Raw genomic sequence first — 18,355 nt, 5'->3', positions numbered from 1 at the left:
TGCCGCCTGGCTTTACCAAAGTGAGCCCCCTCCCTGCTCACTCTGGAATGCACCCTCAGAGCTCACCGCTTGGAGGCAGAGATCTGTGTCCCAAACCCTGGAAGTCAGAGGAGCTGGGCTCAATTCTTGTTTTTGTCCAAGACTTTCTGTGTATCCCCTTTGGAATAATGCCACCGCCATGCTCTTCTATAGCTCCTTTCAACCCTGGAGCTCAAAACAGTCTACAAAGGGCGGTCAGTAGCATTACCTCCATTTTACAGATGGGGAAACTGAGGCACAGGGTGGAGGAGTGACTTGTCCAAGTTCACCAGCAAATCAGTGGCAGACCTGGGCAATAGAACCCACATCTCCTGTGTCTCAGCCCAGTACCTTACTCACTAGGCAGCACTGTCTCGCTGAAAGGCACTTAAACTCCCCGTGGGTGTAGCTGTCAGATGGGGATGCTGCGGCTTTCCCCAGGGACAGATTTGTGTGGTGTTCCCCTCTGTGCCCGGACCACAGGGGATGGGAGTCTGACGCCAGAGCCTGACTCTGAGACTTTCAGCTCATGGGGTCACTGGTTCAACTGTGGCTGTTGGTCAAGGTAGCAGCCTTTACTCTGCCCTGCCCCCCAGCGAGGTGGGTGAAGATAACATGGTGGTGATGCCCCCACAAGTAGATGAGAATGCCTTTTGCTACTGTCTCCCGTGACCTTCTCATAAGCAAAGTAGGGAACTAGAGCCTAGACGAACTGACGATAAGATTGGTGCACAACTGGTTGGAAAACCGTGCTCGGAGAATAGTTATCGATGGTTCACAATGCAGCTCGAAGGGCCTGAACAGGATCCTACAGGGAGCGATCCTGAGCCCGGCTCTATTCAATGCCTTCATCAGTGATTCGGACAATGGCATAGAGAAGTACACAGATGAAGTTTGAGGGGCTGCCAAGCTGGGACGGGTTGCAAGCACTTTGGAGGGCAGGATTAGAATCCAAAATGATCTGGACAAACTGGAGAAATGGCCTGAAATAAAGATGATGAAATTCAATATGGACAAATGCAAAGTACTTAGCAGGGCACAATCAAGTGTACAAATATAAGATGGGAGCTGACTGCCTAGGAAGGAGTCCTGCAGAAAAGGATCTGGGGGTTATAGTGGATCACAAGCTAAATACGAGGCAACAATGTCATGCTGTTGCAAAGCAAGTGAACATAATTCTGGAATATATTAGTGTGACGTGCCGGCCGCTTCCGGGAGTGGTGTGGGGCTGGGGCAGACAGGGAGCCTGCCTTGGTCCCACTGTGCCGCCTGACTTTCAGCTGCCTAAAATCTCCCGGTTTGACTTCAGTAGCCTCTGGGAGACAGAGCCCGATTCTGGCAGACTGCCGGTAAAACGGGGAGGCTTGGCGGCCCTAGGTGCGGGGCTATAGAAGTTGCTGAGACGTGACGCTGTGCTCGGTGCCTCCACAGAACCACGGACACACGTGCAATATAAATACAGTGTGGGAGGAGCAGGTGTGAGCGTGAGACCGAGAGTCAGGCCAAGGGCCCTGTAATTCTCTGGGCCAGAGGTCCCCAAACTGTGGGATGCGCCCCCTAAGGGGGCACAGAGGAATATTCGGGGTGGGGGGCACAGCTGGGGCCCAGCCCAGGACCCATGGGGGCGGCAGAGCGAGCATCGCCCAGCTCTGCTCCTGGCCCTGGGCCCAACTGCTGGCCCTGGCTTCCAGGACCGAGCCCGGGGCTCCGTTGCCAGCCCTGCACCCTGGTCCTCGCTGCTGGCCCACGCTCGGAACCCCAACTGCCAGTCTTGGCCCCTGGCCTCCGCTGTGCTCTTGGCCTGGCCCCCGCCCCTGCTCCCAGCTGTGGCCCCATCCCCCTTACCTCCGTCTGTGGCCCCAGAACTGCAGGGGAGGGGTGTGGACGGGACAATGGGGAGCATGAAGTAAAAAGTTTGGGGCCCACTGCTCTGGGCCATGAGCTGTTACCACTGGGGCCTGACCCTGGGACGTTAAATGGCAGCCTCTGCATCGCAGTAGCATCCCATTAGCCCACTCAGGAAGGTTTTGTGGGGCAGGTTGTATGAAAGACCCAACACAAACTAAAGCTTTGTAGAGACACGTAACCCCCTCGCCAGTCCTGTTACGTCCTGGAGCCCTGACAGCTCCAAGGGCGAATGCTACTCACGGTGTCCCTGGAGCTCTGAAGGGGAAACACTCCTGACTCCAAGGGCCTGCTAGAGTCCAAGGCAGCAATGACTGCTGTGACCGTCTGGTCTGAGCGGCTGTATCACAGGCCAGAGCCCTGTGTTTGAGCTAGAGCAGATGTTTAAAAAAAAAAATCCAACTTCATTTACAACTGGCCAGTGTTGGAGACTCCACCCTGATTTGGGTAAATTGCTCCACCGGTTAATTACCCTCCTGGCTGTTACAAAACAATACCTTGTTTCTAGCCTGAATTTCTCTAGCTGCAACTTCCAGCCATTGGAGCTTGTTCTGCCTTTGCCTGCAAGAGTGTTCTGCCTTTGCCCGCTGCTGTCGAATTCTGGCCCCCGTGTAGGTACTGCTGCCTTGACAGTGATCAAATCACCCCTTAAGCTTCTCTTGAGAAGCCAATAGGCTGAGCTCCTTGAGTCTGTCACTAGAAGGCAGGTTTTCCAAGCCCTTGAGCATTCTTCTGGCTCTGCTCTGAACCCTCTCCACTTGATCATGAATTGTGGACTGGACTCCAGCACTGGACACAGGATTCCAGTTTGCACCAGTGTCAAATGTAGAGCTCACATAACCCTACGCGAGATTCCCGTGTATACATCCCAGGATCACACTGGCCCTTTTGCCCACAGGGGAGCACTGTTCAGCTGATTATCCCCCACTGAAAGTATGCTCTGCTTTCCTAGTTCTTAGAAGTACAATGTTGCATTTGGCCGCATTAAAACAGATCTAGTTTGCTTCTGCCCAACATACCAAGCCATCCAGATTACTCAGTATTGGTGACCTCTCCTCTTTGTTATTTACCACCCCATTAGTCTGTGTCATCTGCAAATGTTCTCACTGATGAGTTTATGCTTTCTTCCAGGTCATATATAAAAATGTGAAATATCGCAGGGCAAGAGCCGATCCCGGTGGGACCCCCAGTAGAAACACCCCCACTCAGTGATGATATCCCAGTTCAAATGACATTTTGAACCCTCTCATCCCGGCAGTGTTTCATCCATGTAACGTGTGGCATGTGGATTTTCTATTGTTCTAGTTTCAGACTCAAAATATCTTGTGATGCCGAATCAAATGCCTGACAGAGGTCAAAGTGTTTTACATCAGCCATAGTACCTTCACTAGCCAAACATGGATGTCATCAAAAAAGTGATCACATTAGTCTGATAGGCTCTATTATCCATTAGCCTATGTTGAGTGCCATTAATTACCTCCCCCCTTTAATTCTTTATTAATCAAGTCCCATCACAGCTGCTCCATTATCCTTACCGGGATCAATGTCAGGTTGACAGGCCTGGACTTACCTGGGTCAGCGCATGTACCCACAACACGAATTTCCTTCCACTCCTTTTCTGGGATTGGGGATGATGGAGCAGTTTGTGTGTGTGGAGCAGGAATATCCACTCTGGCCACAAGGGGGCACCAGTGCTGCAGAGATGGGCAGCTGCGGCCACTCAGGGGCTGGATTCCTTTAGTCCAGCCCTGGTCTGGAGGGGAGGATGCCCAGCGCAGACAGTGCCCTCGTCAGAGAGTGGCAGGGGCTGGGTGGTGCCGCCCAGTGAGGCTCAGAGCATGAACCTGCAGACAGGGAGAGAAAGGAGATCCCAGCAGAAACCACTATAACGGCAGCTTCAGAGCAAGGAGGAGCAGTGGAGCTCCCAGTATAAACCAGTACAGGGAGGCTGCTGCTGCTGTAGGACTGGGACCCTCCCAGTTCTCCCAGTGTAAGGCGAGGGAGTGGAGATCCCAGTCTCAGCCCAGAGGCTTCCCTAGATCCCCCCGCGGATGGAGGAGCCCCCGGCAAGGCGGCCCAGGGCCATGGGCTGCTGGCGATGCTTCTGGGAGTTCTGGAACTACGAGACCCCCAAAGTCATTGTGGTGAAGAACCGCAGCCTCAGCATCATGTACAGAGGGGTGCAGCTGCTGATCCTGCTCTACTTCATCTGGTAGGTCCCTGGCTGAGCCAGCGTGTGGGTCTGGGAGAGATGGAGTGGGGAGAGCTGAGGGGGCAGGCAGAGACATGCCAGCCTCAGCACCTGCACAGAGAGCTGAGTGGGGAGCTGGATCCTCTGCTGCATTGGAGCCATTTGCTACTTTACGCCAGAGAAGGATCTGGCCCAAGGGTTGCAGTTCAACCCTTTCCTGTGCTGCTGAGTTCAGGAAGGGACAGAGTGGGGTTAGATGCAGAAGGGAGGGGACGCCAGGTTCTGTCCAGCCCCACTGTCATGAGGTCCTGCTGGCCCCACTGTGGGGGTCTGGGATTAGGACAGGGTCCTGCAGTAGGTACTTCATTAGCTGGGTGAGCCACATAGCTGCAACCAGAGAAAAAGAGTTGGGGGTGGAGGACCAGCAAGGAGTGTTTTATTCAGCACAGCAGAGACAAGGCAGGAGGGCAGCGTAGCCAGCTCGACCTGGGCACATTGCTGGCCCAGCCCTTTGCAATGTGGTTACGTCTTGCATCACTTTGCACCTAACCTTTCCGACTCCGGAATACGAGAGCTGGTGAATAAAAGGCAATTATGGTTTGCAGGAGACTTCGGGGGTTTTAGTTTCCCATTAGAATGTTTTGTTTTCTTCCTCTCAACGAGAATCCCAGCCTGAAACGTTTTCCATTGATCAAAACATTTCTGATAAAAATGTAGTTTTCAAAAATCATTTCTGGTAAAAAAGCAAAACCAACTCGGTTTGAGGTAAAAAATGTTGCCTTTGGAAAATCAAAAACTGAGCATTGGTACCAAAAAGGAAACCTTTCTCCCAAACAGTTTTTGGTTTTCATACTCCCCCACCCGAAATTTCAACTCAAATAAAAATGTGCACAGGTCTCAGGTTTGGGTTTGGGGTTTTCTGCCAAAAAATATTGTCTGACTCTAGTAAAAATGTAGTAAAACAAATTGTTCTTTTTCCTTTCCCCCTTTTTCCTTTGCTCTGCTTTGTCTCTCACACTCCAGTGCCTCCTCAATCTCCTTTTTCTAGATTGTTTAATAGTCATTTTCTCCTATGTCCTATCTATGTTGTGGTCTCTTCCTCCCTCCTTTAACTTTCCACTCTCTTTTCATAGAATTCTAGAATCTCAGGGTTGGCAGGGACCTCAGGAGGTATCTAGTCCAACCCCCTGCTCAAAGCAGGACCAACCCCAACTAAATCATCCCAGCCAGGACTTTGTCAAGCCTGACCTTAAAAACCTCTAAGGATGGAGATTTCACCACCTCCCTAGGTAACCCATTCCAGTGCTTCACCACCCTCCTAGTGAAATAGTGTTTGCTGATATCCAACCTAAACCTCCCCCACTGCAACTTGAGACCATTAGTCCTTGTTCTGTCATCTGCCACCACTGAGAACAGTCTAGATTCATCCTCTTTGGAACCCCCTTTCAGGTAGTTGAAATCCCCCCCTCATTCTTCTCTTCTGCAGACTAAACAATCCCAGTTCCCTCAGCCTCTCCTCATAAGTCATGTGCTCCAGCCGCCTAATATTTTCATTGCCCTTCGCTGGACTCTCTCCAATTTCTCTACATCCCTTCTGTAATGGGGGGCCCAAAACTGGACGCAATACTCCAGGTGTGGCCTCACCAGTACCGAATAGAGGGGAATGATCAAGTCCCTCAATCTGCTGGCAGTGCTCCTACTAATGCAGCCCAATATGCTGTTGGCCTTTTTGGCAACAAGGGCACACTGCTGACTCAGATCCAGCTTCTTGCCCTCTGTAATCCCCAGGTCCTTTTCTGCAGAACTGCCACTTAGCCAGTTGGTCCCCAGCCTGTATCAGTGCGTGGGAGTCTTCCATCCTAAGTGCAGGACTCTGCATTTGTCCTTGTTGAACCTCATCAGATTTCTTTTGGCCCAATCCTCCAATTTGTCTATGTCACTCTGGACCCTATTCCTACCCTCCGGCGTATCTATCTGACCCCCCAGCTTAGTGTCATCCATGAACTTGCTGAGAGTGCAATTCATCCCATCATCCAGATCATTGATAAAGATGTTGAACAAAACCAGCCCCAGGACCGACCCCTGGGGTTCTCCGCTTGATACCGCTTTCTTCTCCCTCTGTTTGTCCTGGACCCTTCCCCTCTCTCTCACCCACCATTCCCACTCTCTCTGTACTCTGCCCCCCCACTTCCCTTTCCACTAAAAGCTCCCCCATCCCATGCCCTCTCCTTCCCCACACCCACTCGCTCTCCTCTTTCCCATCCCCATGTCATGCGCACACATGCTGGAGAGTGAGATCTCCCAGCAGGGCAGTCGCACACACACACTGCCCAGCTGATCCGGAAGCGATTTCCTCATGGCATAATTCAGCCCATGGCCAGTGCAGTTCTCGGCCTCACTGCCGAGTCTGCTCACCAGCGCAAAGCGGGGAGTGTGTGACAGGGGAACATAGATCCCCCCAGCTCCGCTCCAAGAGGGACCACCCAGCATCTGTTAGCTGGAAATAAGTCTGAATCCCGGCTGAGTGAGCCAGAATTCCTGGTGACCTGCAGGCGAAAGGGCCTTGAGACACCCCGGCCTCAGGATGCACTCACTATTACACTGCCCAGAATGACGCTTGCTGTCTAGCCAGCTAGTGAATGTAGCCAGTGGGCCAGGGCCTGAGAGAGACAAACACACCTGCTATTTGAGATGTGGTAGGATCCTGTTCCTGGCTCTAGGATCAGCTTCATGCAGCGTTTCCCAGTCAGTGCCATGTGGTCCCATCTGGCCTGGGAATCTGTGAAAAGCTCCAGCCCCTGGGTCAGTCCTGCCAAGCCAAACACCCTTCCTTTGTTTCCTAGTCTCTGGAAACCCAGCTGGAACCAGTATCTGCAAACCTCGCCGGGGTGGCGCCAGTCTGGAGGCGTTTAGTGTGAATCCCTGCCCTGGCCTAGTTCCTGGAGCTGTCCCTGGCCCCAAAGATTCTACACTGGGTCTCCCTTTTCCATGCCACGACCCCTCTGGGACTCTCTCCCAGCTAGGTGGGATCCAGCCAGGCCCCCCCCGCCCCCCACACACATTTAAAAATATGGGTTGGGCAGGGTGGTCACAAGGCTCTGATACGGGTTTGTAGTGCCCAGAGTAAGAATCCCAGGGCCAATGGTTACACACGGCCCAATCAAGCACATACATTCTAAGGCAAAGGGGTGAGACTCTCCCACTGCTTAGCAAGACCTGGGTTTTGTCCCATCCTAATGTGATGTTGCACTTTCACTCCCTGGGCGAGTGGCAAGGTCGGTGCAGGAGGGCTCGGTTAACAGCGAGGGTTAGGAAGGGCACAGAAGCACTACCGGCCGTTAGTAAATAGCCGAGGCCAGAGCTGTGGTCTCCTGGCTTGCAGGCCGGCTCCTCGCCCAAGGCTAGCGGGTACCTCGTGAGGGGAGGGTCTCTCTGCAAGGACCAGGGATTTCACCTGCCCTGCAGCCTGCAGGCTGGGGAGACAGACCTGCCACATGCATGAGCGTCACCCAGATGGAGGAGCCCTGGTGGGGGTGTGCGGGATCCCCCAACAGCGACAGACCTGCTCCCAGAATCCCCAGCCACCCCGTCTCCTGGCTTCTCTCTGCCCCGCTCTTCCCCACACGCTCACTCTCTAAGATCATCACCATGCCACACCTGTTCGTGCTCCGCAGGTCCTTTTGGCCCCCTCACTGGCTTCCACTGGCCTCCTGTCTCTGCCTGCTCCTTCCTGGTGCTCCCAGGCCCCTGACCCTGTTGGTGTGGGCCAGGATCTGTGATGGGATGGGGCTAGCTCCCAGGAGCTGCCCGGCAGGGAAGCGGATAATGCAGCAGTGCAGGGAGGATGGAGGGGGGGTTGCAGGGGAGGGGGAGAAGCCCTTGTGTCTTGGATTCCCTAGCCATAGGGCAGGCAGAGGTGGGGGATACATCCCCCCCCCACCCGCCGCACCCCCAGCGGCTGGGACCCAGGTGAGAGCAGCGGGGTCAGTGCTGGGCTCCGGATCCCGGGCGGGGGGTGTATGCCCCTGACGGCTCCCCCCACCCCAGGTACGTGTTCATCATCCAGAAGGGCTACCAGGAGAGCGAGACGGGCCCCGAGAGCTCCGTGGTCACCAAGGTGAAGGGCGTCAGCCGCTCGCACAGCAAGGTCTGGGATGTGGAGGAGTACGTCAAACCCGCCGAGGTGAGGCTGTGACGCTGCCCCCCTGCCCAGGCTGTGATCTGACCCCCTTCTGCGAGGCTCTGACATTACCCCCCACCCCGTAAGGCTGTGACACTGCCCCTCCCCCATGCACCCCCACAACGCTTTGATGTGACCCCTCTCCCCTCTGGGAAGCCAATGCACTGCCCCTCCCCCACTCCCTCCCCATGAATCCCTGACACTGCCCCTCCCCCCAGCCTCCCCTTCCCCCAACAGGCTGTAATAGCGCCTGTCTGATACCAGGTGCCCCTGGAAGCAACCAAACCCTGACAGCCCCCAGACAGGCAGGAAGGGGCTGTTCTGGGCACCAGTGCTAATAATAGGACGTTGCCCGCATGTGACCAGCACCCCCAGAGCCCCCAGTGAGCGCTGCACAGAGCCAGGGCCCAGCACAGAGCCTCCCTCCCTGCACCTCCCCATTACACCCCCAGAGCCCCCGTGTAGGCACGAGGACGAATGGGTACAAACTGGATATTAGGAAGTTTAGACTTGAAATTAGACGAAGGTTTCTAACCATTAGGGGAGTGAAGTTCTGGAACAGCCTTCCGAGGGAAGTAGTGGGGGCAAAAGACTTATCTGGCTTTAAGACTAAGCTTGATAAGTATATGGAGGGGATGTTATGATGGGATAGTTTAATTTGGGCAATTGATCTTGGATTATCAGCAGATAAGTCTGCTCAATGGTCTGTGAGGGGATGTTGGATGGGATGGGAACTGAGTTACTGCAGAGAATTCTTTCTTGGGTGCTGGCTGGTGAGTCTTGCCCACATGCTCAGGGTTTAGCTGATCGCCATATTTGGGGTCGGGAAGGAATTTTCCTCCAGGGCGGATTGGCAGAGGCCCTGGAGGTTTTTCGCCTTCCTCTGCAGCGTGGGGCATGGGTCGCTTGCTGGTGGATTCTCTGCAGCTTGAGGTCTTCAAATCACAATTTTGAGGATTTCAATAACTCAGTCATGGGTTAGGGGTTGTTATAAATGTGTATGGGTAGGGTTTTGTGGCCTGCCTTGTGCAGGAGGTCAGACTAGATGATCATATTGGTCCCTTCTGACCTATGAGTCTATGAGTCTATGAGTCTATGAGCGCTGCACGGAGCCAGCACAGAGTGCCCCTCCCTGCACCCCCCGGACCTCCACTGAGCGCTGCACGGAGCCAGTGCCCAGCACAGAGCACCGCTCTCTGCACACCCCCCACTGCACCTCCAGGGCCCCGCTGAGCACTGCATGGAGCCAGGGCCCGGCACAGAGCCCCCCATTGCACCCCCAGGGCTTCCTGCGCTGAGCTGATCTCCAAGTGTGTGCTGACTTGCCCGCTTGCCATAGGGAGCCCAGCGAGACCCTGCGACCCCTAGAACAGTATGCCCTGGGGCCAGCCCAGTGGGGTTCCTGGATGGGAAATGGTGACGGGACTGGCGTGGGCGGGGGGCAGGATTTACAGGCCCTCCCCTCTTGGGAATATGGACAGGCAGCTGGCTGCTCTTTCGCTGGCTGAGGCCGGCGAGGCGGATGCCCTCCAGTGATCTCACTCACTCCATCGCCAGCTGGGCACCCAGTGAGGGCTGGGGGGGAAACGGGGGTGGGGGGCTCCATGGAAAACGTCTCTCTCTCCCTGTCGGCTCTGCAGGGTGGCAGTGTGTTCAGCATCCTCACCCGGGTGGAAGTCACCCACTCCCAGACTCTGGAGAGCTGCCCCGAGGTGAGGGAGGCAGCCAGGGCTGGGTGGAGGGGAAGGCACAGCCCGGGTTGGGGGTGGATGCAGGGAGCCTGGCTGGCTGGGGGCATCGAAATGATGTGAGGAAGGAGGCTGGGGATGGAGGACTGGGTGTGTTTTGAGCTGGCCCACGGCAGCTCCAGAGCCACACTCCTGCCCAGCCAGCTGGCTGTGTGCACCCGCAGCCTCTGGCCCAGGGTGATTGACAAGCAGGAGCACAGCGGCTGGTGGGTACCTAGGCAGCCCCATGCCAGGGGTGGGAGCAACACCAGTTGCAGGGGATGGGAGCTGCAGTGTGTCCTGGACCCAGAACTTGGCCTCTCTGGCTCCCGGCGTCCTGCTCAGCTCTGCCACACCTGGGTCTGGGCTGAGCTCGCTCAGCTCCCGGCTGCTAAGTGCAGGGGACAGAGGTCACCCAACACGAGGGGCATCCCAGGATGCAGGAGGTGGCTGTGGGGGTGAGAGGGAGGGTGCTGGGTAGGTGGACTGGCTCAATCCCATCGCTCCCCTCCCACAGCTCTGCCCTCTTTGCAGGGTCCCAGGGGTCCCTCCCCTCTCCTGGTGACACTTTGGTTTTTGCCCTTGCAGAGCCTGGAGGTCCCCCATGCTGCCTGCAGCTCTGACAGCGACTGTGTGGCTGGGGAGATGGACATGCTGGGGAACGGTGAGTGAGCAATGCCAGGATGACAGCATGGGCACGGGCCAGCACCAGCCGGAGACTGGCATTCAGCCGCCCCAGGGCCAGAGGGAGGGCGGGGCCTGCCGCCCCCAGGGGACGCACTCTCAGTCCATCTGTCTATCCCCGCAGGAGAGAGGACGGGGCGCTGTGTTCCCTATTACAGTGGGTTGGGGAAGACCTGTGAGGTCACCGCCTGGTGTCCAGTGGAAGATGGATGGACGGTCAGGTAGAGAGGGGCCACTGGGAGTGCAGGGGGATGTTCATGGCCCCTGGGAAGGAGGCACAGCTGGGAGACCCTCACCCTTCTCCTGCTCTGGGATGCCACCCAGCCCTCACCCCAGCACCTAGCTCCAGTGGGACACCCCAGAGGGAGACGGAGCTGGGCAGGGAGGGGGTGCTAGGTTGGGGGGAGGCAGGAGCCCCCCTTCTCATCAGGGGTGGGTTAGCACTGGGAAAGGGGGGTTTCAGCAGTGGGGGAGACACAACACCCTCACGGTGGAGCAGAGACCCCCACGTTCTTTGGGGCAATGGGGTTTTGGCTGGGGGTGGGGAGGACGATGCCCTGGGCTCGGGGGAGGAGGAACTCCCTGCCCAGGGAAGGGCTGACATGTTTCTGCCCTTGCCAGCGAGTCCCTGGGGAAGATGGCCGCGCAGTTCACCATCCTGATCAAGAACAACATCCACTTCCCCCGTTTCGGATTCTCCAAGTATGGCTCAGCAGTGACCGGCGAGTCTCACGCCAGCTGCCCCCTCGGGGCCAGTCAGGAACAGAGCCGGGGCGGGGAGGAGGGAGCGAGAGCACTGGCACATGGGCACCCGGGGAGACACTGCCTGGGGGCTGTTCTGGGTGTGTGGTTTGTGTCAGCAGCTGGCTGAACGAGGCGTTTGGCCATTGCTGCTATTGTGGGCGGGCCGGGGCACCACAGACCAGCACACACTAGAGATGACTCTGTAGATCACGGGTGGGCCGAGGGCCACATCGGGATGGGAAAATTGTATGCAGGGCCGGGGCAGGGGGTTGGGGTGCAGAGGGAGTGCGGGGTGTGGGAGGGGGAGCGGTGTGCAGGAAGGGGCTCATGGCAAGGGCTTGGGGCAGAGGAGGGATGTGGAGTGTATGAGGGGACTCAGGGAAGGGGTGGGGTGCAGGAGGAGTGCAGGGTGTGGCAGGGGGTTCAGGCCAGGGGGCTGAGATGCAGGAGGAGTGTGAGGTGAAGGCAGGGGGCTCAGGGCAAGGGGTTGGGGTGCAGGGGGGTGCAGGTGGGCAGGGGGCCAGGACAGGGCGTTGGGTGCAGGGGGGTGTGGGTGTACGAAGGAGCTCCAGGGCAGAATTGGGTGCAGGGTGTATGAGGGCTCAGGACAGGAAGTTGGGGTGCAGGAGGGTGTGGGCTGGGTCTTTGCGGAATTCGGAGGTGGGTCCTCAGTCCGCTCTGAGTGTGCCAAAGATGGAGCATGCGCAACTGAGCTGCGCTGATCGCTTCGGGCCTGGTCTGTGTGTGCATGGGGTGTGTGTGTGTGTGTGTGAATGTGTGTGCACATGGCTCTGTGTCTGTGTGTTTGTGCACCTGCAGGGGGTGTATTTTAGGGTTGCAGAGCTGTTGAGTCCCCGCAATGTCCAGTCGACAAGGGACACCTGACAGCCGTGCCGTCAGCACAGCTACTGGATCCAAAGTCGTTACCCGCAGCATGAGCCAAGCAGCTGCAGTTGGACGCCTAGGAGGAGCGCGCTCTCTGCTCAGGCTGCTGAGCAGTTGGAGAGAACCCGCCTCCAGCCTCTCCGGCAGGGAGTAGGTACAGGTGCTGCGTGGGGGCGTGGGGAACCCTGTCACCCGCCTGAAACTCCTGTGCCAAGATCAGCTCCTCCCAGCAATGGCTCTGCAGCAGGCAGGTGAGTCACCTAGGAGAGAGGGGAGTGACCGAGGCGAGGAAGGGGGAGAGGATGAGTGGGGGCCGGGGCATCAGGGATAGAGATGGGGCAGGGGCGGGGCTTCACACGGGAAGAGGTGGTGGCAGAGGCAGGCCATGGGGGAAGGGGCAGGGCGGGCTCCTCAGGGAAAGGTGGGGCAGGGGCAGGGCCACGGGGAAGAGGCGGGCACGGGGGCGTGGGCCTCAGGAGTAGACTGTTGGGGCAGGGGCTGGGCTTCAGGGAAGAAGTGGGGCAGGGGCGAGGCCACGGGGAAGAGGGCAAGGGGGCCACGGGGAAGAGGGTTTGGGCAGGGCAGGCAAGAGTGTTTGGTTTTCAGCAAGTTAAAAGTTGGCAACCCCTAGCTGTCGGTTTGGGATGACCGAAGCTGCGTATGCACGGGTATTCGGCAGCTGTGGGTCTCCAGGGGCTCTGGGTTTGTTCACGGTTCATCGGGGTGAGCCTCTCGGCAGTCTCGCATGTTCTCTCAGAGGAATGTGAAGGGCCGAGCAGAGTGGCTACTAAAGGCTGCACTCTCAACGAGACCACTTGACCTGTACTGCCCCATCTTCCGCCGGGCTTACCATTGTGGAGCAGACAGAGAAGAACTTCACCGCGCCTGGCCGACACGGGGAGGCGTGGGGAGGGGGAACCTCGCCGGCGACAGGGGAATGGCTCTGCTGGGTGTGCGGAGAGGGGGGACCCTCGCCCGGCGACAGGGGACGGGCTCTGGCTGGGTGTGCGGAGATGGGGGACCCTCGCCCGGCGACAGGGGATGGGCTCTGGCCGGGTGTGCGGAGAGGGGGGACCCTCGCCCGGCGACAGGGGATGGGCTCTGGCCCAGTGTGCGGAGAGGGGGGACCCTCGCCCGGCGACAGGGGACGGGCTCTGGCCCAGTGTGCGGAGAGGGGGGACCCTCACCCGGTGACAGGGGACGGCCTGTGGCTGGGTGTACGGAGAGGGGGAACCCTCCCCCGGTGACAGGGGACAGGCTCTGGCTGGGTGTGCGGAGAGGGGGGACCCTCCCCCCATGACAGGGGATGGGCTCTGGCCCGCTGTGCAGGGAGGGGGGACCCTCGCCCGGCGATAGGGGACGGGCTCTGGCCCGGTGTGCGGAGAAGGGGGACCCTTGCCCGGCGACTGGGGACGGGCTCTGGCCGGGTGTGGCTGCTGCAGGGTCTCTCATAGGGCTGGGTTCTCTCTTGCACGTGGAAGGCTCCGGTTCAGGCCCATCCTGCTGCTGATCTTGTCTCCTGCACGGGGGGGCGCTGAAGGTTAGTGGCACTTGAGCAGGCGCCGTGGCAGGGAGCTCCTGGTACGCCAGAGACACCCCGTGGTGAGCTGCTGGGACGCTGTTAGACAGACAGCGCAGGCCTGCAGGCAGCTCCATGCCGAGCCCAGCATGTCGCTCAATCCGGCTGAAGGTCCTGTGCCCAACACTGCCAGGGTGCCTGTGGGGGGCACCAGCTGCTGCAGGAGGGCCTGGCAAGTGAATGCCCTTTGGACCACTGACCATTCTCTGCCACTCCCCAAAGCCTTGCGCCATCCTGGCCTCTCTTCTCGGGTGTTCCCTACTGGGCAGAGGTCAGCTGCTGGGTCCCCTCTGATGCCAGAGCCACATGCCCCCTGGGTCCGAATACCCAGCTCCTTCACGCTTCCCTCGTGCCAGCACCAGTCTGCCAGGCGCTGTGCTGAGCTAGGCTGGCAGGCAGCTCCCGGAGCCCGGCGGGCCCTGCAGGGTGAGCAGGAGGGAAAGCGTCTGGCTGGATGGGCAGCAGGACGATACGGGGAGCAGAGAGGGGAGCTCTGAGATGCAAGGCAGTCTTGGGGGGGCAATGGGCTGGAAGTGAGGACCCCAGGTGCTGCCCAGGGCAGCTTGAGGTCCTGCTAAAGCTGTGTTGGTCCTGCCCTCTGTCTCCTGCAGGGTGGCGTTATCGGGGTGATCATAAACTGGAACTGTAACCTGGACCTGCCCGACTCCTCGTGCAACCCCAGCTACTCCTTCCGCCGGCTGGATCCCAAGAGCATTCAGGTTTCTTCTGGCTACAACTACAGGTGACCTGTCCCCCCAGTCCTCTGGGGCGGTGACCCCCAGGGCCCTGTGTCACAGAGTGTGGGGGAGTCAGGGCCCCGCACCCCTCTTCCTGGGATTCACCGTGACTCTCAGCCAGCCAGTAAAACAGGTTTATTGGACAGTAGCAACGCAGTCTAAAACAGAGCTTGTAGGTACAGCCAGGACCCCTCAGGCAAGTCCTTCTGGGGGGTTCAGGGAGCTTAGCCCCCAGCTTGGGGTTCCCTGCGTTGTACCACCCAGCCCCCAAGTCCCAAAACCCGAACTCCTCCAGCAGCTCTCTTCCGCCCCGCCCCCCCAGCTCCTCCTCTCCTTAGATCAGTCTCCTGAGCAGGTGTCACTTCTCCCAGTCCCCCTCCTGGCTTAGGTTACAGCTCAGGTGGCTTCCTTCAAGGCAAGTCCCCCATCCCCACTGTAACTTCCCTGCAACATTCCCAGGTCAAATCTGCCCACTCCCTGCTCCATCACACCCTGCAACCCCCCTGCTCTCGGGCCTGGCCGCTCCGCTCTGACTGCCCCTCATCCCGCTCTCTCCTGCCCAGGTTCGCCAAATATTACAGCTGCAATGGGACGAACACGCGGAGCCTGATCAAGGCCTATGGGATCCGCATCGACGTTATTGTGCATGGCCAGGTGGGAAGAGAACCCTGCCCAGGGACCCCTCCCCCGTACTGGGCCCGGCACTGCGGGACCCTGCCCAGGGACCCTGCCCAACACCCCCTCCCCTGCACTGGGCCCGGCACTGCGGGACCCTGCCCAGGGACCCTGCCCAACACCCCCTCCCCTGCACTGGGCCCGGCACTGCGGGACCCTGCCCAGGGACCCTGCCCAACACCCCCTCCCCTGCACTGGGCCCGGCACTGCAGGACCCTGCCCAGGGACCCTGCCCAACACCCCCTCCCCCGCACTGGGCCCGGCACTGCGGGACCCTGCCCAACACGCCCTCCCCCGCACTGGGCCCGGCACTGCGGGACCCTGCCCAACATGCCCTCCCCCACACTGGGCCTGGCACTGCGGGACCCAGCCCAGCGCCCCCTCCCCCCACACTGAGCCTGGCACTGCGGGACCCTGCCCAACACACCCTCCCCCTCACTGTGCCTGGCACAGAGGGACCCTACCCAGCGCCCCCTCCCCACACTGAGCCCGGCACTGCGGGACCCTGCCCAACACCCTCTCCCTTGCACTGGGCCTGGCACTGTGGGACCCTGCCCAACACGCCCTCCCCCGCACTGGGCCCGGCGCTGCGGGACCCTGCCCAACACCCCCTCCCCTGCACTGGGCCCGGCACTGCGGGACCCTGCCCAACACCCCCTCCCTTGCACTGGGCCCGGCACTGTGGGACCCTGCCCAACACCCCCTCCCTTGCACTGGGCCCGGCACTGCGGGACCCTGCCCAGTGCCTCTTCCCTGCACTGGGCCTGGCACAGCGGGACCCTGCCCAGCGCCCCCTCCCCTCACACTGAGCCTTGCACTGCAGGACCCTGTGCTGTCAGGCTGGGCCGAGTCACTGACATTCACAAGTAGGGTAGCCAGATGTCTGGTAGGGGACCTGATGGTGTCTGGTCAGATCTACTGACTGGACACCCAAAGTCCGGTTACTGCAGGTGGGGGAGGTGGAGACGAGCCAGGTCATCACTGAGGCTGCCTCCTACCTGCATCGGGCAGCTGCAGCTCCCAGCCCCGGCTCTGCAGGCGAGTCCCTCCCCATCCATCCAAGGAGGGGCGGGAGGGGAAGAGCAGCGAGCAACTGTGGGAGGGGGATAGAGACGCAAACAAGGGTGGGGCAGGGGCAGGGGCAGGGGCAGGGCCTTGAGGGAAGGGACACAGCAGGGGTGAGATCAAGGGTAAGGAGTGGGGCCAGGGTGAGGCCTGGGGGAAGGGTCACAGCAGAGGTGGGGTCTGGGGTAAGGAATAGGGCAGGGGTGAGGCCTGGGGGAAGGGACACAGCAGGGGTGGGGTCTGGGGTAAGGAATGGAGCAGGGGTGAGGCCTGGGGGAAGGGACACAGCAGGGGTGGGGTCTGGGGTAAGGAGTGGGGCAGGGGTGGAGTCTGGGGCGACAAGGTGGGGCAGGGCCCGGGGGAAGGGACGGGGTAGGGAAGATTCTGGGGTTTTATGTTCTATATGACAAAGTTGGCAACCCTTAGCCCTGGGGAGCGGGTGGTAGGGGGTGAGGAGCGCGGTGCTGACCGCTCTGTTTTTCTGTCTAGGCAGGGAAGTTCAGCCTGATCCCCACCATCATTAACCTGGCCACGGCGCTGACCTCGGTGGGAGTGGTGAGTATGTGCCCGCTGTGCCCGGGATGCTTGGCACGGGCTCCCTCAGGCACTAACCCCGCTCTCCTGCTCCCCAGGGCTCCTTCCTCTGCGACTGGATCTTACTGACCTTCCTGAACAAGAACAATGCGTATAGCACCCGGAAATTCGATCAGGTAGCGGCCCAGCCCTGTACGATGACCCTGCCCTGCTCCTGCCAGGGAACTCCCTCCCCCGGGCCGGGAGCTGCCCCCATCCACGGGCACAGGGGGAGAGAGGGGAAGCGACTCGCCATGTCACACAGCAAGGCAGGGCAAAGCAGGGAATAGGACCCAGGAGTCCCAATACCCTGCTCTCACCACTAGACTCCACTGCCTGCGCTGTGAATGGGCATCTCCAGGCTTGACAGCAGTGAGGGAGTGCCAGGGGCACCTCCTCCCACTCTCAAATTAAAACCCAGCAGAGATCTTCCCCGTGCAGCGCTGAGAGACCCTCCGCGGGGACCCCCGCTACCAGGGGAGGAAGGAGTGAGAGTGTGGAACTAGCCTGCCGGCAGGGATGGCTGGTGCCCTGCCTGCCCCAGCCTCCTCGTGCTGCAGCTGCTGACACAGATGCAGCCGCTTGGCACCTCGAGAGCCAGTGCCCACGGACCAGGCCGGATAGGCTCTCCCTGCCCCTGCTGGCTCTGGGCATTCCTTGCGGGAGCTGGGCACTGCAGCCTGCCTGATGAGCCACCTCACGGGCCTTCCCCTGGTCATTCTCCACGCCCTGGCCCTGGGGTGGGGACGTGGAGCGAGGCCCAGGCACTAACCGCCCCATCTCTCCTCTATTTGGCCAGGACGGGACCCCAGCCCGAGGCTGCAGCGGTAACGCCTGCACCACCCAGGCCTCCTCGCCGGCCAACCCCCAGGGCCCTGGCCAGCTCTGAGCTGCCTCTGCCCCCCACCTGCTGCTCTGGCTGGAATGGAGAGTGGGGAGCCCCTGGTAGGGACACACTGCCAGTAGACAGGCTGAGTGGGGCTGCCCCAGTACTGACTGGAGGGGTGAGGACCAGGAGACCCCCGGCCCAATCCGGATTTCACCGCATGGGCAGCAGAGTTCCCAGAGAGCCTCAGCTTCCTTGCAACTCTGCAGAGCTTGGGGCGAGTGAGCCCCGGCCCAGACAGGCCCCCAGCGCTAAGCTGAACAGCTCCACAGGCACCCTGGAGCCTTGTACAGATCCCGGGGTAGGGCCAAATCCCCATGGGGGCAGCATGGGACAGGTACCTGCCCCGTTCTACACCCCCTGCTCTGCTGGCACCAGACCCTCCCGCAATGAACGTGCCCAGTGGGCTGTGATGGGGCGACAGGTCGGCCCCCAGGAGCCCAGCTGCAGAGAGGCTGATCTGTGCAGGCCGCAGCCGCCTCCCCGGGCCCAGCTGGCTCTTTAAC

The 18,355-nt window shown here is 59.7% G+C and overlaps 1 protein-coding gene across 1 annotated transcript; it reads left to right on the top strand.

Moving 5' to 3' along the window:
- Positions 1-3,505: 3,505 nt before the first annotated feature.
- Positions 3,506-17,903, top strand: P2RX2 (purinergic receptor P2X 2). The gene is given in 16 exon segments (XM_075060094.1): positions 3,506-3,641; positions 3,644-3,964; positions 3,967-4,135; positions 8,162-8,297; positions 9,935-10,006; positions 10,610-10,685; positions 10,830-10,926; positions 11,327-11,456; positions 13,092-13,181; positions 13,183-13,284; positions 14,525-14,655; positions 15,214-15,304; positions 16,880-16,945; positions 17,023-17,100; positions 17,536-17,692; positions 17,695-17,903. Coding segments are annotated over 16 exon segments (2,010 nt in total). The 3' UTR covers positions 17,853-17,903.
- Positions 17,904-18,355: the final 452 nt, after the last annotated feature.

The sequence above is a fragment of the Chelonoidis abingdonii genome, chromosome 22 (genome assembly GCF_003597395.2).
Source record: "Chelonoidis abingdonii isolate Lonesome George chromosome 22, CheloAbing_2.0, whole genome shotgun sequence".
In the NCBI taxonomy this organism is placed as follows: domain Eukaryota; kingdom Metazoa; phylum Chordata; order Testudines; family Testudinidae; genus Chelonoidis; species Chelonoidis abingdonii.
The sequence above is the reverse complement of the archived record's forward strand: the minus strand, read 5'-3'. Positions and strand labels throughout refer to the sequence as shown.